This window comes from Ascaphus truei, chromosome 3 (genome assembly GCF_040206685.1).
Source record: "Ascaphus truei isolate aAscTru1 chromosome 3, aAscTru1.hap1, whole genome shotgun sequence".
NCBI classification, from domain to species: Eukaryota; Metazoa; Chordata; class Amphibia; order Anura; family Ascaphidae; genus Ascaphus; species Ascaphus truei.
The window spans coordinates 379295382-379316317 of NC_134485.1; the positions used below are offsets into that span (position 1 = coordinate 379295382).

Genomic DNA, 20936 nt, shown 5'->3' on the forward strand with positions numbered 1-20936 from the left:
CAAGCAGTAACTCACACAATGCACGAGACACCCAGGGCGCCACTTCAACCAAACTCCCGCCCGGTGACGTCACTGCAGCTCCCCGGCAACGTCAGACAGCTTACCCCCAAAGCCCAGAATCCTCTGCACCAGCCAACGTACTTTTTGAAGTAGAGGATTCTGGGATTTGTAGTCAAGGCGTCCACCTTGTGAGCAGGATTTGGGGCAAGCAGACATTTTAAAGGACTACGTTCCCCGTGAGTCTCTGCGCGCGGCTTGTGTATGGCGGTTGGTTTGTAAAGGGTTTGGTTCGTAAAGCGTAGCTGGGTATTTAATATTTGGTCACTTGTGAGTCCCTTGGGTGAGATTTGGTCCATATATATATCGGAAACCGGCTAAGAGGGCAGGTAATGGGTGTTCACTTTTGTGGCATACTTTTTGCTCTGTGTGCCATAGAAAGCACTTTTAGCGATGCATGAATCTTTTGTTGTGTTTGTATATATATCTATATATATCACTATATTAATATATATCACTATATTAATATATATCACTATATTAATATATTAGGTGTGTATCAAAAAACCTCTAAGTCTAAAATGGCTCAAAAAGAGAAGCAGTAGTATTAAATAAAACATTTTTTTTTTTTTTTTAAGAATTTAGTTGGTTTCAATTAGATTTTCTTTTCTGGTCGTCTGGTGTGTAATATTGGTACACATTTTGCACAAAGGACACATTTAATCACATTAATGTTTCATTGTAATAGTAATAACGTTGTTTGTGGGATGGCACAACTTCATCGCTTCCTGCTATTTATTTTGCAGATTTATATTCAACAGCAGCATCAGAATAAAGCATCATGTGACTTCCCTGCTTCTTCCTTTTGCTTGCCAGAATACGTCACCAATGCCCTCCTCTTCAGATTTTACCGGTGACAGCCACTTTATGACACCGTATATGTCTAGTGTTTCTCGTGCTGGAGTGATTTTAAAACCTGCTTTTCCCAATTTCGAACCAAATAGAAATCTCCAGATGCTGATTGCTGCCGCTGCCCTCCCTGGATTCCATACTCCCACTCATTGTGCACATGGTACCCGTTTTCTAAGTGAAGACTCGCTTGGAGAAGAGGCATTTGAGGTGGGCGCTGATAAAGAAGCACTGGATGCAGCAAGTGAGCAAATGACCGCGGTCCATTTGGCGAACAAAGGACAGATGTTAACATGGAAAGATCCTGTTGGTGAATGGGAAGATAACAGGTGTAGCCCAGTATTTAGAGAGGATGACGACTCGCGAGAAGACTTGGACGATCCCCTTTTCAAGAAGCTTGAGCAGGTAATCTAAAATCTCATGTAGTTGTGCATATGGGGGAATTTTGTAGTCCATCGCCAAATGAATCCTACTGCACTGCAAAATAGTATTGGATAATATTCCAGTGGTCCAAAGCTCTTCTATGTAACCCTAAAATGACTGTGACCATACTTAAAATGTTTCATTTTGTATGGAGCTCGCTCTCTAACCCAAGAAAAGCAAGTTCTTCCTGATATGCCTTCTTTCGCTGCTGGTATTTGTAGGAGTTTAGTGAGCATTGCAAGGGTACAGTAGCATTTTCAATGTCTATAGAACCCTAAAAAAATTATCTAGGTGCCTCCATTGTTTTATCAATTCATCGTTCACGTGCTTATGTTTATACACATGCTATCATATTAAAATTTGACTTATTCCAAGATTACATTGTTCTTTTTGAGTGCTGGGAACTTTCCTATATTTTATTGTATTTTTGTAAGGTTTAGGGTCCCTACTTGTTCCCAGTGCACCACTATTTACTTAAATATATCCTTACATTGCATTTATTGAGTGCTGTCTATTCTATATACTTGTTAAAATTTTATGAAAAGTTCATGTAGAAATAAAATTAAATTTGCGGTGCAGGCCCCTCCTAGTAACGGAGGTATTGTATACAAATATAATAACTATCCGTTTTATATTTCCAAGCTAAAGGAATTTCAACAGCAGAAACAAGAACAATTGAAGCGACACCAAATGGAGCAACTTCAAAAGCTCATGGAGGAGCAGAAGATGCTGCTTAATATGGTGTCTGGGCAACCTGCATATTTGGGTAGGTCAGATGGGAAAAAAATAACTAAACATGGGGAATGTCCTACTCTGCTTCTATATAATGTTTCCCTCTGATACACGTTTTAATCATCCATTGTGTGTGCAAGGCAATATGGAAAACATATCTGATTGCGTACAATACACTCACAAAAAGAGAGGAAAAAATGGTTTAGGCTACAAAGTTGGCTTCCTCTCGGTCTAGGCTTACCATTTCTTCCATGGACCTCAGAAGCCATTGGTGACCTAGAATAAAACAAAATGGCCATTAAAAAGTACCCAACTTCCAGGTTGCCATTCTGAAACTATTCTCAATAGTACAATGCGTGTTGCTAGGTTACTGAAACCAGAAGTAGTACACTGGCCATGCTATACTATTTTAAAGATTCTTTGAAATAAAATATTTTCATATTAAAGCCTCAATTTTAGTAAAGGAAATCACCCTGAGAAATGAGTTGGTCTTGTTTGTCAAATACTTGCAAAACAAAAATAAATAAATATGCTGATTGGTGTGATTGCACCTCTTGTTATTTACGGTTGCTCCTCAAAATGTGTCTTTTTGTCAAGCAGTACAGAGACTAAACCATAGGATGTTCAGTACTGTTGAATAATACTGGGAGCCTCATGTAGTCGCAACGTCTGACCTTCCTAATGTCTTTTTACCGGCCTTTCTAATGCAAATCAAGTCAAGCAAATATTAACAAAAAATTACTTTGAGAACAACCACATAGCAAATCTAAAAGAAAATTGCATATATAGTTTTTTTTATGCAATACATGGATACATCATTGGTATTAGAGGGCAATAAATTTCTTTGAAAAGGTGCAGGTCTTATTGGCACTAAAATGGTTAATACTTTTGTAGTAACAAGAAGAAAACACTGTTCTGTATACTTTTATTACAGAAATTGATCAACATCAAACATCTCTTGTCAATCAGAATATCCCTAGAGATTACTTTCCTGTCCAGGACCATTTTTCAATGAGTTCATCCACTAATGGACAAAATGTACATGTAAGCCAGTTGAGCAACAATGCCATGATTCCATATCGCAGGCCATCTTCCTCATCAGTTCAGGAACATTGTCTAGATATTTCTGGAGGAGAAAATCATTTGGGAAATGAAGACTCAAATGGCTTTATTGGTAAGTTTAAAATCAAATGATTCCCTGTATAACAGGATATGTTTTGATCTCCATGGGTTCTGGAAGTTTTTATATCTTGCGTGGATAGTCTTATTTGACATAGCAATGCCAGGTTTTGCTTTTTCTACGTATTAAAGCCAAGTTGCAACTATGTCAAAAGTAAAGTACGGTGACACTTTCCCACACCTCAAATACATGTTGTCTTATTTTCTACATCACAGTTCATGTGTAATGTACATTTATATTACAGGTGAAAATGACATGTGTGAAGAATGTAAAAAAGAAGATTCATCCCCGTGTGGAAAGTCTGCTACAGATTTACAAGACGCACACAACTGCTTTTTCCAGCACCAATATGACAATTGTGTAGAATCCGTTCACACCGAAGAAAGGTAAAGACATCCGTATTTTTTTACATTTCTTTGTAACTTAAATGATTTCAAGGCCATGTTTTTAGACTAAACAAACTCCTGGAATTATTCCCAGATCTAAAAGTAAATTGTAGATCCCCAAACCTGCATGAACCTGTCCTTCTAACTAGTGGTTTAATTTCCATCTTGGTGCAACACCTGGCAATACACTATTTCAATTATTTATTTGTATGGTGGACACCAAATTTATATGTTCAATGGAAATGCAATTCCACATAAAGCTCTACATCGCATATGACGTGGACATGTAAATCTCTTCTAAACCATTTAATTTGAAGGCAAATAAGAACCACTTGGCCAACTAGTCTGCCCATTTTTTAGTATCTGCTGTAAAACCTTAATACCATTTAGTTCTTGTTTTCTTTCATATTTAGGCTAGTGTTATGTTGGTAGGCTGTTGATTTGTGGAACAGCCCTTTCTGTGAAGAAGCACCTTAGCACATTTCCCTTAGCCTGCCACCCTACAGCTTCATACCTTGACCTCTTGATATAACACATCTTTCTATGAAATGTTTGTGCACTGTGCTTTATTGAAACCCTTTTAAGTATTTAAAAGTTTCAATCCTATCCCCACTCCTCTCCCTTCTACAGTATACTCGAGGCCAGTGGTTTCCAACTTTTTTTTTTTTTAGTTAAGGAACCCTAAGTGGAATTCTGACGAACCCCCAACCATCTTTAGTAGCAAGTCTGTGATCAGATGCATTGTAAATTCTTCTGTATTTGATGCAATTTTCAAATGACCAGATAATTGCAGGGAACCCTTTATGGATGCCTGGGGAACCCAATGGTTCCTAGGAACCCTGGTTGTAAAACACTGCTCTAGGCTGTAAATATTGATGTCCTTTAGGCTTTTGTTATGTTGTAGACCAGTGATGCGCAACATGATACTATACCACAATGGCCACATGTATAGCCCTTAAGAGGACTGCACGTTACATATATGCTGCACATGAAGATAGAACGTTGCAGCCTCCAGTCGGCTTCTTTATGTTGACACACTGATGAAGAATGTCCCACTTCTCTCCTTACACTGGGAACTAGTGATTTTTAGCATGGTCATTAGGCAGCTGATGGAGTCGGCGGAAGTTACAAACCACACACCAACATTTCCACTCACTCTGCATTGGGGAGAGAAGGCTGCTGGGATAGCCAGTAGGTGGGGGCTTCAGATGAAGCCCTTGAGGCTTGCACCTCAAACCCCCCCGCCTCTTCTCCCCCCCCCCCCCCCCTGTTGTCCACCAATACTGAAGACCATGCAGCATCTTAGTAGCCCTTTTTTGCACAATTTCCAATTTATATACACCCTTCCGAAGATGTGGTCTCTAGAACGGAACACTGTACTTTAGGTGAGGTCTCGCCAATGATCGCCATGAAGTGGCATCGCAACCCCTCTCTGTTGCAAGCACCTCTCCCTTTACCACCTAAAGTGCTGCTGGCTTTCTGTATTGCTTTGTTACATTGCTTGCATACTTTTAGGTCTCCTGAAATGTTTCCCAAGTCCCTTTCCTCTATAGTAGTTGACTTTTTTTTAATTTTTGTTTTTATATAGTGCCATTATTCCTATATTCTGCTTTAGGATTTTTGTGACCCAAGTTTTAAAAATCTATGTTGCCAATTTTAAAATCAATACCGGTACCATATATATTGCATTTTATGTATTCTAAAGGCCCATCATATCAGAAATTAAAGCGAGAAAGCAATCGTTTGAAGAATTCTTAGAGGAACAAATGAAACTAGAAGAACAACGACTCCGACAAAATGAACAGCAACAGGTACTGACAAATGACCTGCCTTATTCTGAAAGCGGTGAACATTCTTTTAAATTCTCAACTTTATAATTTCTCTCTTCCCCTTCATTTTAGTTTGGATTTCTGAAAGGAAAAATTGAAGCCTGTCTTTCACTTACAGAACTGGCAGGAGTAAGGCCTTTCTGCTAAACAGCAAAAGATTAGTTCTGATTTGGGGGGAAACCGTGACATTTCATATAGCACTAGACCAACAGTATCACAATGTCACTGAAAGCCTCTATGTAGTAATTGCAGTGTCATATTTCTATTTATGCTTGCAATGCAACACTTTAAGTGTTCTACAAATGCAGATCTTTGAGGTGTTATTACCTGCAGGTCGATAATGTATAGTCCCAGTTGGTCCGTTGCATTTCATAGGGGCCTCTGAATAGGGAAGTGTTTGTCATTCAAGTGGTTTATTTACCTTTATTGTACTCCACTCTTATCTGAGAACCAATAAAGGTGTGTGTGTGTGTCTGTGTGTGTGTGTGTACGTGTGTACAAGTAATTTCTGAACACACAGTGACAGATAAAATGGAGTTGCCAGAAGAAACCAAATTCCTACCAAGTATACTGTAATTTTTTAACAAATAAATCACAAATACTTATAGATGTTAGATATAGGTACAAAAGGTATCCATTATGCAGTTGTGACCCCTTAAACATGGCCCTGGAACTAGTTCACCTTGGTCCTGGAATGGATTGCTCCTTTTAAGGTTCTGGTGTCAAACGCAGCGCATTCATTTTCAGATACTGTAAGGTAATTAAGGTTAGTTGTATTAACCTTAATTGCTGTTAAGTTTCTCGTAAGAAGCAAGTTTTCTATCATAAAAAAAATAAACTGGTATAAACTGTTTACATACCGTACTTTTAGCAGCCCACAGATAACATTGCTAGACCTGACATAAGTCATTCTCCAGATCTGTTAGATTTTTGAATAGTGTTTACCATTGCTGCAACATCAATTGGTGTTTAAATAATTAGATAGTACTGTAAATATTTCACCTGAGGAAGGGAGATCCCTGAAACGTTGTGCGTTTGCAACCTGCAAATCACTTTATTATGCTATGACGTCTGGTGTGAGACTTTATTAGAATAGTGCGGCAAGAAGATATCCAGCTCCTAGATAGTACTGTAGGTAACTAACAGGTTGATCAATTTAGATCCTGTCCCATGATTAATTTACAGATTAAAATCTGCTGTATTTTTGTACTCTAGAGCATAGAAGAACAGACCAGAAATAAACCCATGAAAAGACCATTCCTGAGAAGAGGAGAGGGACTTGCTAGGTTCAAGAATGCAAATACAAAGCTTGCATCTAAGGAGTGTAAATCCATACCTCCACTCAAAGCATTGGATGTAAATAATACTACTAAAGCCGAGAAACCACAAATTCAAAGGAAAATCGCACCTGTAAGCAAAGAGCACGTTTCTGAAAATGGTTCAAGTGTGGCTAAAAGGTCAAATAAGACTGACCGAGGAAAAAGTGAACCTGTAATGCCTATTCAAAAGAGATCTGTGCTTAAAAACCACAACATGAAAAACAGCCCCCTTCTAACCATACAGCCAGAGAATATATATGATGGACATGTTAAAAGTTCTGTAAAATGGGAGAAGAGTAGCAAATTGGAAACAAATAAACAAAACATGGAGAATGCAATGCTGACTGAAACGAGGAATACGCTCCCAAATAGGGTAAGAAGCCCAGGAAACACTAAGGTATCTACAGGAACGAATTCTGAGAGTACCACAAATGTGAATGCCAAACGCACAGAATTGTCTCTCGAGGTTTCATTTCAGAAGAGGAAGGCAAACTGGGTGAAGGAGACAGAAAAGGAAAACTTTGAATTGGATGAGTTTCTACTTCTAGAGCAGGCTGCTGAAGACATATCTTTCTCTAGCAACTCTTCATTTGTACAGAAACTACTGGATCAAGATTATCAAATAGATAATGGCCCTCGCAGGTTGTCTTCTACCCCCGTTAAACTGGCACAACAGCAACAAGTAAAAAAGGTGAGCAATGTTGAAGATGCCAACAGTAAACGGCTTAATCCGATTCAGACGACGACGAATATTGGAGCCACATTAAAAGTTAATTCCGATGTATCTAGCATTTCTCTTCGTGAGCAGTATGAAAAAGCCAACGGTAAAATCCTTCAGTCCATTCCCAGAGAGAGTCAAACTTCAAGACCTACGGAGTGGGATACAAGTGAAGGTGAAGATGACTATTCGACTTCTGAAGATGAAAGCAATGCCACAATGACAAGTGAAAAAGAAGATTTAAAGAAATTGGTTTTAGGCAGCAGAGAAGATAATCCTGTATCTGAAGAATGTAAAGGGCCATCTAAAACTCCGAACAAGGACACCAAAAGCAGAGACTTTGATCTAGACTTGTCAGACAGAGAGGACTATAATGGCGATGAATCAGTGTTAAAAAAGAAAAATAAGGAAATCTTTGTAGAGGATGACTACCGTTTATCATCTTTAAATACAAGTCAAGTTGAGTTTGATGATGAACGGACTTGGGCTGATCTTGAAGATGTGGGAGGTGAACATGACCTTGCTGAAAAGAATGTTGGCATTAAAGAGTTTACTCCATCTGACTATACAAGTAGAAGTCCAGTGTCTGCCCCAGACAAAACTATAAGAAGGAAGGTAGCTTCAAAGAAAGGAGATGATCTGCTAAAAACAGGTGTGCTTGATGGTAATCTGAGTACTCCTCCAACATCTGATCTGATGATAAAATTATTTCCATCGCTGAAGCCCAAACAGAAGCCTGAGTCCCAGTTGACAAATAAATCCATGCCAGTGCAGGAAGATGCAGGTAAGTTGAATTGAACTGATTTTTCGTGGATATTCTTTTAAAATATACATCTTCCTAATTTAATTTTGGCTACTGTTTAGGGGTGGCATGCAGCGGGTTCACCCTACATCAATATAAATGTGTTCTTAGCCATGCTCAACCAACTTTAGAAATCTCAGCAACCAACTTTTTAAAAAAAAATTTTTTTTATCATAACTTACTATGACTAACTGATGTTTACTCCCCCACGCCACTGGGGCCTTTCGCATGTGTTCTGCAATCAACAGATGCTTGACAAACACTTGTTCCAGTGATTCTCTTAAAGTCTGGTTTAGCGAATGTTGTATTACATTTTCAATCACACAGACATAATTATGAGTCGACTGCTGTTTTGTTTTAAGGCCACATTTTCAGAATTTCATAATTTTGGGATCAGATTGAAATGTATAAGATTACGAGTCTGTGCATAAGGTGTCTAATTTTTTTTTAGCGTATAAAATATAAACACTAGGGCATAATACTTATCTATAAAAGCACACTTTTTTGGAATAACATAGTAAATAAGAATAATTAAACACAAGATAATGTTTAAATATAGGATAAAAACATGACCGTATAGTGAATGGTAAGGTTAGCCAATCCCCAGAATAAAAAATAAAAAAAGGAACCCTTAAAGAACATTTTGGGGTGGAGCTGAATTGATGGATTTTAAGGGTCTATCAATGTAAACTTTGAGCAAAACGGACCATTTCCATCCTGTGTCAATGTATCAAAACATTTTGTCATGTTTTTTACCTTGTCTTCACGAGCTTGTGAGTGGTGGAATGTCAGTAGGAGTTGTTATATGGTGCACTTATTGTAATAAGATGTATTAAATTGTGCATCATTTATTTTACTTGCGACAGATATTAGAAACGGGTTCTTGCAGATGATGAAACAGTGCTCCTTAGAATGAACCTTTTTTTTTCTCTGCATTCATTCAGACACCTTTTTATCATTGTAGTCTATGGCAGAGTACCATGTTTAGATGCGTGGTAGACCTCTTTTCATTAGATTCTAGGGGGAAGCCCATACATTGTATATTTACTCTTTTTGAGCATGCACGATCATTTTGAGGGCTTAACCGCTATACAGCAGCTGGATATAGTGCACAGTCTTGGAAATTAGACTGATGTGATTTTTGTATCTGGGTCTTTCCAGCCAGAACAAACATCTAATTAGCGCTCTGTTTCCCATTGCCACTGAACATGGATGGAGTGGAGAATGTATTTGGGGTGCTCCTATGTCACAATGGAGTGTTCCTGACGCTGAAAGATTGAGCCAGTGAGCCTTGAGGGGATTTAAGTTGAACAGCAACAAAATGTGTGGTGTTTTTTCAGTTTGACAATTCCAAATCCAAAATAAAACCTTGGAATTTAATTATTTTAAAATTGCAGTGGAATTGTATGGGTCTCTGTCATGACATGTTTAAAATGCAAAGTTATTTTTTCTAAATCATAACTGTTCCCCTTTGACTTTATCATGCAGATAAATGAGGTTTAAACGTATGAATTGCATAAATATTTTAGAGGCTATCTGAACAGGGTTATGATCTGATGTTTGATAGACATAATATTCTTGTGACTTTAGTTAATCGTTAAAAATGAGTGATCTATCAAATAGTTGTATATAGACCATCTACACATTAAAACTACCTATTGCTGGTCAACTGTATGTGAACCACTTACAATCTCTTCCAGATCATTTTAATTGAATGCAATCTTAGCACAACTAAAACTGAATGAGGTTCATATTCTCATCTATTAGTTGAATGAAAACCATTTTTCCCACAACCCAATCGCTGATATCATTAGTTGCTTGGTATATATTGGAAGTTGGATCCGATCTTAAGGACTTGGTTCTCCATTTTATCTATGTAAAGAATAAAAGCAGTTGACCATATATCGTTAAAATGCACCAATTGTCATTACATTTAAGGAGACACTGTTCGATCCCAACTCCTAAGGGAGAAACTAGTTGAACTGGAAACTGAAATTGAAAGATTTAAAATGGAAAATGCAACCCTAGCAAAACTTCGTGAAGATAGAGAAAAGGCATTGGCGACTCTTAGGTACAGTATGCTGTCCTTCCTTTACTTCATGCACATGGAATGTTGGAAGGAGAAAGTAGTGCTCGTCCGTTTTTTGATGTAATTGCTAATTATTGAAAGATGCAATCCCTCCTAGGACCAACATCCTTACCCCTGGTGTTTTTTTACCGATGGTCGCATACGTGCCAGACTGGTATTGGTCGATTTTATAAAAATATTTTTGTTTTTAATTCTTTTTGGTCCACTGGTTCGGCTGGTGTGCCTGGTAATTATTGGTAAAGCAGCAGTTCACTCTGTGTACACCCTGGTTCCCAAGATACTTGCCAGGGAAGGTGCCGCCAGTTCCTTTCTGATGTATTTAAAGCCCTGCATCAGGGGGGGAGAAGCATCCAGCACGGCTTTCTATTGGCCCATGTAACACCAGAGTTTTAAATGCCATTTTGTTTTCCGCAGCATTTCATTTCCAGTTATCTCAGGAACTAGGAGTTCCCTGGAGCTGAAACTACCCCGGTCTAGCTCTGGAGACACACTGCTTACGATCTATGTAAAAAAAATATATGAAAGTTTATGCTTTTGGGTGCCCCAAGATGTAGTCCCTACGTCATGGGGTCTTGCACTCCAGGGGCCCCATTATGCAGTGGCTACGTCATTACCCAAAGAGGTTTTTTTTTCCAACTTGGATTGGGCCTGCGTTCCCAATGGAGCGTAGGGCACTACTGCTGTATAGGGAAATGGAAGAGGAGGACTCTTTGTAACTCTTGTGTTTTACATTATGCTTTTGCAGAAACACAATACATTTGTTTTATATGTTTGTTTGTTTTTTTTCCCCTAACCCCAAAGTAATCATTTATTTAAACGCATTGGAATATAACAGGAAAGAAGTTACAGACTTCGAACAACAAAAAGCAAAAGAATTGGCTCGAATCGAAGAATTTAAAAAGGAAGAAATAAAAAAACTCCAAAAAGAGCGTAAAGTGTTTGAGAAGTATGCTAGCGCAGCAAGAGCCATTCCAGACAAAAAAGAACGAGAAGAAATACAGGTGTGGACATAAAGATTACTATCAGCCCATATTGTACTCTTACTGTACTTGGAACCCATTCAGTTCCAAATTCCTGACAATGGATAGCCCATTAATAAATCACATTTGTTAAGAACATTATACCATATAAATAATATATTTAACAGTTTTATCTCAGAAATGGCTTTGTGTTGTATTCAGGGCTGGCTGCGGAGTATTGTGGGGCTCTGTGCACTGTCTGTTGCGCATGTAGGGCTGTGATGTCACGTGACCATGTGATGTTGCATCGTCACGTGAGTTCTGTGGTAACCGCAGATGCCAGCACTTACAGAGGCTCTGCACAGTTTTCTGCCTCCTCCCTCTCCCCCCCCCCCCCCCCCCCATCGATCTAGGATGTTTCGCCACCAGGATACTTCAACGTGATATCATCTCCTACGCCCGTCTGCCGCGGACCTGACAAGCCCACTATGCTCCAACGCCCAACTAACCCCTGCATGTCCTGACCGCCCGCTCCGACAACTGCATGTTTAAGTGTCATGTGCAGGACTGATACACTACCTATATAGGCCGCTCTGACACGACACGTTTAAATGTCCTATGCGAGATATTTAAACATTTTTTTTGTTGGAGCAGGCGTTTGGGACATGCAGCGGCCAGTCGGGTGCAGGAGAGGACATTGTGGCGAAGTGTCCTGGCGGTGGTTTGATCGTGACCAAACAGCCCATTCCACTCTCCGCTGGCCAAATTTTGGTAATCACTGTTTAAATGTTCTGGTGGTTAATTTAATTAACACAACATTTAAACTGTGATTATGGAAGTTGGGCTGGGGGAGAACGTGGGGTCAGGTGCATTCGCACCGATGGCACTACCATCAAGCCGACCCAGTCTTTGATTAATATTCCAATCATTTTCAGTAACGTTGCTAGCTATAGATGAGCAGTTTTCAGCCTGTGTTCAGTGGTACCCTAGATTTCGAGCTTGCCTGGGATTACATGAGAAAGATTTGGTAATGGCCGCCGTTTTTATTGTTCAAGACACCATATGTTCGCTTAACATTTGATATGGGGGGAGAAGGGGGGGGGTGAGGTGGGTTGTTCAGGTTTGTAGACCCCCTGCTTCCCACCTAGGGGGAAATCATTATTTATTTATTTTCTCACTGGAAATGCTTTTTTAATTCAAAAAGCTTATAAAACGTTAAAATGAAAGGTTATATATTCTATACAATTTTTATTTAAATGTATAAGCCCTACCAAAGGAATAGTTAGTATTGGTTAAGTTCACAGGATAAGTTGGTTTCCGGAACCCAAAGTTACAATATATTTTAAGGAGTTTGTCAGTTCTTAAAGGGTCAAACCTTTTGCTACAGGTATAGCCAAATTCGCCTTCCCTGCAGGAAAAAGGAATTCTCGCATCGCTTTGGGGAAGCCTTAGGCTGCGCTTATAGTGCCGGCTTCGTCGCAGCAAAACAAATGTATTGCCGCCGTCGCGTGCGCTTATAGTAAGCGCGACGTGGCTGCACGAAATTTTGAAGCAGATTTTTGATTTTTCAGAGGCTGTCGCCACGTGACAGCCTCTGAACCAATCAATGGCCAAGTTGCTTGCGATGTCGCTGCAAAGCGAAATACAACTTTCGTGGGTGGTGACGGGTGACGTAATCTGTAGTTCTGCCGTCGCGCGCTCTAAGCGGGGCCTTAGGCAGCTGCAGTGCCTCAATGTTAGTTTACCGGCTGCCTGAGGTCTGTATATGCTTGTAAAGGGGATCTTCAGAATGGCTACAATATGTATATTGCTTGGTTTTAAATAACTTGCCACTGTATTTCTCTTGCTTTTAGTCTTTAAAGCAACAAGTCACAGACTTGCAAGAGGAGCTGAAACGAAAGGAGGGGAAATGGACAACCACTCACAGTCGCCTCCGAAACCAGATGGAAACCGTATCGAAGGAAAACCTAGATCTCCGGGAGGAGATTAAGTTTATGGAAAAAGTTCGCTTGGAGAGCTGGAAAAAAGCCGAGGCAGCTGAAAGCAACAAGAAGATGGTGGAAAGTCATGGAATGCATTTGAGAAGATCAGACTCCATAGTAAATGCAATCTATTAAAATAATCCTAATCTGAGCCGATCTATGACCTGCTGAATCCAGTCATGTTGTAGAAATATGTATCAAAAATGTTCAAGAAGTGTTTGTTCTAAAACACATTTTTGCCACGGTTCTATTTTGATATACTGCTGTATTGTTGATCCTAGTAACTTTGATTTAAAAAAAACTATATTTCAGAGTCCACCACACATACCAAAAAAGAGCCAGAACCCTTCTGCTTCTCACCCAGAAAAGAGCACAAAGATAATTCGCAGAAGCCAATCGCCACCTAAAGGTATGACTTCTCTGCCCTTTTTTATTATAATAGAAAATAGACTCACGAGGGGGCTCAGTCTTCTACATTGCTTAATTCACGACTGAGGATCTTTAAAGTTGAGATCTACAGACGTAACATGCCTAGCAATGTGCCACAGTCGTATTATATAAATGGAATTGCGTACATAGAATTCCATCATTCTGTCATGCCTTTGACATGCTCTACAATTGAAATATTCCTTTTCTGTAGGAATATTAAAAATTAAAGTTAAAGCTTTTAACTTTGTAAAATGTACATTGATTTTTATTTTATTATTTTTTTTTATTTCTTTTTTTCTAACCATAGGAAACGTTTTGAGAAGTTCTAAACCAACCCCTGTCAGTGACTTAAGTAATTCTGAGAAGACAAAAGTAAATAAAACAGAATCTACAGGGATTACTTTGCTGGTAAGGAAGAGTTTTATATAAGTATGTTGACTCCCAAAGTCATACTTTATCTTTTAAGGCTACACAAACAAACCTATTTCCGTGAGAAGAAGACACTCCAAGTTAATTATTACAAGACCTATTTTCTGTATTTATTGTAATTTTAATGCAAGTTACTTTGGTATACAAGTATATGAAATGCTGGGGGAAAAAACTATTTGGGATCATTTTCAAATAATTAATAGTAGTAAATAACATGCAATCTTACATTTTTCCCCTGCAGTCTTCTGACATTGTGCCAGCCGTAGAACAGAAAAATCAAATCTCTGTGATTAAAGGAAGTGAGGAAGATGTTCAGGGAGAAATCAGCTATGCTGACGGAAAGGTAAGATTACAACTCCTAATTGTATGGCTTGTACTGTAACTATTTAGTAACTCCTGCATTCGAGAGCAAATTACCCTATGTTTATGTACTGGGTTTGGTTTTATGTTTATTAACCATGTCTACCTCTGCATTGGCATATGCTCATAACTACCCACTTCCAATTTAACATTATCACTATCGAGAAGAAAATGATTTTCTGAAGTTGGGTGTGCTTAATCCTTGCTTGACAAATGCCCAACTGTATACTGTAGATCAGCATTTCCCAAATGGTGGGTCGCGACCCGGCACCGGGCCACGGCACCAAAATTGCCGGGTCGCAGCAAGGCTGGCCGCGCGGTGTCTCCCGTCCCCCCCGCTCAAGTTTAAAAAAATGGCGGCGATTCCCCCCGCGGTCCCGCGCGCTTGCGCAGGGCAAGCAGGGGCCGCTCCCTTCCTCCCCCCCGCTCCCTTCCTCCCCCCCGCTCCCAACATGGGACGGAGGAGGAAGTACCAGCTCCTCTGCGGCCCGCACGTTACGTGGGACGGAGGGGGGAGTACAAGCTCCTACTGTGGCCTGCTCCCCCCCGTGGCCAGCTTCCCGAGCTTACCTCCCGTGGCACCACCTCCCGAGCTCACCTCCCGTGCCCCCAAGCCCACCTTCCATCCCGGGCAGCAGGGGATATCGGGGCAGCAGGGGAAAGCGTCCAGGTCAAGGTAAGTCACCCCACCCAGTCACTGCCTCCCACCCAAGTGTCCCTGGCCCCCTCCCACCCACCCAAGTGTCCCTGGCCCCCTCCCACCCACCCAAGTGTCCCTGGCCCCCTCCCTCCCACCCACCCAAGTGTCCCTGGCCCCCTCCCACCCACCCAAGTGTCCCTGGCCCCCTCCCACCCACCCAAGTGTCCCTGGCCCCCTCCCTCCCACCCACCCAAGTGTCCCTGGCCCCCTCCCACCCACCCAAGTGTCCCTGGCCCCCTCCCACCCACCCAAGTGTCCCTGGCCCCCTCCCACCCACCCAAGTGTCCCTGGCCCCCTAGCCTCCCACCCACCTAATGGTCCCTGGCCCCCTCCCTCCAACCCACCCAAGTGTCCCTGGCCCCCTCCCTCCCACCCACCCAAGTGTCCCTGGCCCCCTCCCTCCCACCCACCCAAGTGTCCCTGGCCCCCTCCCTCCCACCCACCCAAGTGTCCCTGGCCCCCTCCCTCCCACCCACCCAAGTGTCCCTGGCCCCCTCCCTCCCACCCACCCAAGTGTCCCTGGCCCCCACCCACCCACCCAAGTGTCCCTGGCCCCCACCCACCCACCCAAGTGTCCCTGGCCCCCAAACCTCCCACCCACCCAAGTGTCCCTGGCACCCTCCCTCCCTCCCACCCAAGTGTCCCTGGCCCCCTCCCTCCCTCCCACGCAAGTGTCCCTGGCAAACGCAAGTGTCCCTGGCCCCCTCCCTCCCTCCCACCCAAGTGTCCCTGGCCCCCTCTTTCCCTCCCACCCACCCAAGTGTCCCTGCCCCCCCCACCCACCCTCTCCCACCCCAGTGTCCCTGGCCCCCCCTCCAGTCACTCACATCCGTCGTTGCCTGTAATTCACTGTTTGTGTCTGTGTGCGTATAAGGGAGAGCGAGTGTGTGTGTGTATCAGTGTCTGTGTGTGTGTGTGTATCTGTGTGTATCTGTATCAGTGTGTGTGTGTGTCTGTGTGTGAATCAGTGTCTGTGTGTATCAGTTTACGTGTGTGTATCAGTGTCTGTGTGTGTGTATCAGTGTTTGTATGTGTGTGTGTGTGTGTGTGTAGCAGTGTCTGTGTGGCTGCGTGTGTGTCAGTGGCTGCATGTGTGTGTATCAGTGCCTCTGTGTGTGTATCAGTGTGTGTCAGTGGCTGCGTGTGTCAGTGGCTGTGTGTGTGTGTATCAGTGGCAGTGTGTGTGTGTATCAGCGGCTGTGTGTGTGTTTGTGTGTGTATCAGTGGCTGTGTGTGTGTGTGTGTGTGTGTGTGTATATCAGTGGCTGTGTGTGTGTCTGTGCCGGCCCTATAGGCCAGTATAGGCGATAAAATTTTTAGTGGGTCACGAAAAAGAAGTTAAAAAATAACCGGGTCACGGAAAAAAAAGTTTGGGAAACCCTGCTGTAGATAGAGACATATTGATGTTTCCACGAGAAATTGAACTTTCCTTAAGCATTTCCTTAAGCCATGTACAGTGGTGTGAAAAAGAAAGTACACCCTCTTTGAATTCTATGGTTTTACATATCAGAACATTAATAACAATCATCTGTTCCATAGCAGGTCTTAAAATTAGGTAAATACAACCTCAGATGAACAACAACACATGACATATTACACAGTCATGATTTATTTAACAAAAATAAAGCCAAAATGGAGAAGCCATGTGTGAAAAACGAAGTATACCCTTACTGCTTCCATAGGAATTAAGATGTTAAGTAGTAGACAGGTGCTGCTAATCAAATGCCCTTGATTACACATTGGTGACACATTGTGTGCTCATTTGCATGTCATTTCCCAGAATCCCTTGCTGCAGTGGGAGCACTATATGCTAGGTGATAATGGTAGACAGGTCTGCAACCCTGCCTTTCAAAGACATGTGAATGTGCTCACAAGTAATATTCTTTATTGGCTATATGCTAACAGTGGAGGTTTTTTGTTGCCTTTTTCAACGTGCGTGCGTGCGTGTGTGTGTGTGTGTGTGTGTATGTATATCTATCCTCTCACGCACACACACACGCTTTGGCAAGATGTTTGTCCATTGTATGCATATATTGGGGTATATTTCCCTATACATTAATAGGCTCAATTCTGATTTAATTGTTTTATCCATCATTGTATGAAATAATGTCTATTTCATGTATTGTTAGTATGTAGTGTGACAATCCAGCCCACTTGTATTTAAATGACACTAGATGGCGCTCTAATACTCTGAAAATGTGCAAATAATCATACAATCATATACAGTGTAATAATATGGTGCAACGTGACAAATAAAATAAAATCACGTGCAATAAGAAAGGTAAAATCACTCAAACCCTTGGAAAGGACTGTTTCATGGTCCAAACGGAAATAGGCATAGAAGAACCAGGGGAGCGATGATGAACCTTAAAGAAAATAGAAACAATTTTTCTATTTTTCTAAAAATTAGTGCAATATTGTCTAATCAAAACAGAATATGTAGAATATGCATACACAAGAGACTGTAGTGCTTTTGCATGTATTGCTATGTAGTAGAGCTTTACAGTCATTGTCTTAGAGCTCTTGTTCTGCTCAAAAAGTTAGCCTGCAGAAATGCTGTAAAACAGTGTAGCAGAAATTGTGATAGTACAGGTGTGCTTTGTATTCTTAAACTTCCAGGATGGTAGCGGTGAGCATACATTTATTGAATCTTCTCTTGTGTTTTCCCCTATTCCATTAGGTTGAGAGGATTTTAAGAAATGGTTGTCATGTCATTTTGTTTCCTAATGGGACACGTAAAGAAGTGAGCGCTGATGGGCAGTCCACAACTGTAACATTCTTCAATGGAGATGTGAAGCAAGTGTTGGCAGATCAGCGTGTGGTATGCTTAAAACAAGTGCCTTAGAAAAAAATGTTTTCACCTACTGTATCTTGTATAAGTGATGTCTGTTTATTAAAACTTTCGTGGTTTCCCCCCCCCCCCTCCCCTAGATTTATTATTACGCTGATGCCCAAACTACTCATACCACCTACCCAGATGGACTGGAAATACTGCAGTTTTCCAATGGACAAATAGGTTCGTTTTTAATCTCATCTTGCATTGAATTACCACTGGTGGTGCACGTAACAGGACAGGCTTTTGATGATCTTTATGTTCATTTTATGTCAGCGCCTCCAGCTCCAGTGGGCTCCAAGATTTCCAGAGTCAGTCCACCACTAGAGCAGATTCCATCCATACCCCTACCCAATAGACTGAGAGCTCAGACAGGGGTATATAAAAAGGGATGATTTATTGTAGCAGCCACTACAAGCAGTACATCGTATGCATGAGGATTGATCTGGGTCCCCAGAATTCTGGCTGGTGCTTTTGGCTCCCTGGCTGGTAGATTTGAGGCCTATAATCTGTTGCTCAGTCAGCCCATGAGGGATTGACTGCATGTCTCACTCCCATCCGGGAACTCAACTTTTTCCTTCCTCACCCAAGGAGGGTGGGAGCTGAACTACTGTAATTTAGCACTTCGCCTCTTGTGCACCAGAAGGGGAGGGCACAAGGTCTGTACCATGATTGGTTATACACAGACCCGTGCGGCACCACCTTCTGTCACTCAGAGTCAGCATGGGGGGGGGGGGGGGGGGGGGGAATTGTCAATGCCCCTAGGATAGCTTGCCACAGCCTGTAGCTACAAAGGACTTATGTGACAGGAGGCAGAGAGGCAGTCTGGACCAGCCATGACTACAATTATAAGACTAAAATACAGCAACTATAAGTTTGCAGTTAGATCCCAGTCATATATACATATACTGTATACACACGCTGAGATCAAGCAGATATTGGTTAGCTTCCAGTCACATGCAGTATACAGTGTACATTATTAATATCTTAATTTCTCTTCCTAAATGTAGATCTACAAATACATTGGAATGCAATATTTACATATGATAAAACTGAACAAACCATAAAATTGTCTGCTTTCTTGATTTATATTAAACATACACAGATTTTAACCGACATGAAAACATTAACTGTGTGATTATTATTATTATTATTATTATTACTATTAAAGGAACTGTGTGTGTGTTACACAGCTAAACTCCTACTTTTTTCTTCAAACACATTCTGGCTCCTAAGTTTATATTTTTGTTCATCCCTGCTTTATCTTACAGAAAAGCATTTTTCAGATGGAAAGAAAGAGATAACATTCCCAGACCAAACTATAAAGAATCTCTATCTTGATGGGAGAGAAGAGAGCATATTTCCAGATGGCACAATCATCACCGTTCAACTGTGAGTTTTCCATTTTCTTCATTGAGTAAGAGATTAGGTAGTTTGTAGTTGTTTAGATCTGTCCACCACTGTTGGGACAGTGTGTCCTTTACTTTAGCTGACCCCCACCATCATTTGTACCAAGGAAAAATATATGTAGGTTTCATATTCATTTAGGTGGTTGAAACACAGGTTTTCACACTTCTGATGCTGTTTGTCTCTCTAGTCTTTTGAGAAATTGTGTGTTTAGTGCACCAGGTGTACCTAGTATATGGGAGTTTTCCCTAAAACATTGTGCACGTTTCTTTTTAAGCATATTCTTCCAGTAATCTGCTTTATATGCTTTGCATTTTTTACCATTTTTATTCTACATACATTTCCTAAAATCTGTCACGTTATACTTCTACTATAGCAGGGCAAACCATTACTTTAGCTGCATTATCTGTATGGTATTACTGAACAATTAATTTCTAGGATGCACTCTCTCTTTATTTTTTTCATGATCTTTGTTTATAGTGATGGAAGCAAACTCATAGCATTTGACAATGGACAACAAGAATTGCACACTCCACAGTTTAAAAGGAGAGAATATCCTGATGGGACAGTCAAGACGGTGTATAGCAATGGCCAGCAAGAAACAAAATATGCTTCTGGAAGAGTTAGGGTTAAAGATAAGGAGGGTAATGTTATAATGGATACTAAAATATAACATTGTTGGTAATATTTGAAGTTTTAACATGAAGTATGTTTGAAGTGATATATTTAAATTAATTTAATGAATGAATTGTTTTTGTGATGTATCTGAATGTATATTTGTAAACCAGGGGAAATATGGATAGTGATTTTCTGATTTCCCTAATGTATATACTGTATATGAAATGTAGATATGCGTTCTGAAGTGTCAAAAATAAATTAATATTTTGAATTCAAGCAATTTCACAAAACTCTTTGAAGGAAAGAAGTTGGGTTTCTATATCATCTGGGTTACATAGTATACCTTTCTATAAAGCCTTCATCTTGGAAAGTGTGTGTGTGTGTATATACATATGTATAAATTTTACATAAAATAAACTGATTTCTAAAAGTAAATTTCTCATGCAAACTGTGTGACATGTATAAAACAGGAAATACTTTTTTATGGACTATAATTGCTAATATCCTGCAAGTCCCACTGTCATCTGTCACGAGGATAACCTGTGAGACCGGGACCCAGCACCAGCTATCGAGTTGTGATCCGAGCGCCAGTGATGCTTCCACATTAAGGCTTATGTCCTAGTCACTTCTCGTGAGTAGGATTCCGATTTTTACCAACGGCGGATGAGTTAATATATGCTTTTATGCTGTTGTGCTTTTGAGCACATTTGTTCATATGTACATGTTCTTATATGTAAATTGTGACTCCAATCTTTTCCATATGTAGTATTACATTTTGTATTTTAATATATTCTCTGCTGTTATCCCTGATCTATATTAGTCATGTATCTCTATC

General features: G+C 40.7%; 1 protein-coding gene across 3 annotated transcripts; it reads left to right on the top strand.

The window, feature by feature from the left end:
• The first annotated feature begins 146 nt into the window (after positions 1–146).
• Positions 147–20377, top strand: CPAP (centrosome assembly and centriole elongation protein). 3 transcript variants are annotated; one of them, XM_075592313.1, is made up of 18 exons: positions 148–236; positions 804–910; positions 1002–1311; positions 1972–2095; positions 2996–3235; positions 3486–3627; positions 5333–5438; positions 6672–8277; positions 10234–10366; positions 11220–11385; positions 13197–13442; positions 13638–13734; positions 14062–14162; positions 14425–14526; positions 17924–18064; positions 18175–18259; positions 19348–19468; positions 19964–20377. In XM_075592313.1, the coding sequence occupies exons 3-18, from the start codon at positions 1012–1014 to the stop codon at positions 20154–20156; spliced, it is 3903 nt and encodes a 1300-aa protein (XP_075448428.1). In that variant the 5' UTR covers positions 148–236; positions 804–910; positions 1002–1011; the 3' UTR covers positions 20157–20377. The 3 variants fall into 3 exon arrangements, with proteins under 3 accessions (XP_075448427.1, XP_075448428.1, XP_075448426.1); XM_075592312.1 differs by having other exon boundaries at positions 147–236; positions 804–1311; XM_075592311.1 differs by lacking the exon at positions 148–236 and adding an exon at positions 253–386 and having other exon boundaries at positions 804–1311.
• Positions 20378–20936: the final 559 nt, after the last annotated feature.

What these genes read in the sequence shown, in the direction of transcription:
- CPAP (XM_075592312.1), top strand. Translation starts at nt 886, where the DNA reads ATGCCCTCCTCTTCAGATTTTACCGGTGACAGCCACTTTATGACACCG. An exon ending in TGGGCAACCTGCATATTTGG is followed by an intron (nt 2,096 to 2,995) that starts GTAGGTCAGATG and finishes CTTTTATTACAG; the next exon opens with AAATTGATCAACATCAAACA. An exon ending in TGTTGGCAGATCAGCGTGTG is followed by an intron (nt 18,065 to 18,174) that starts GTATGCTTAAAA and finishes CCCCTCCCCTAG; the next exon opens with ATTTATTATTACGCTGATGC.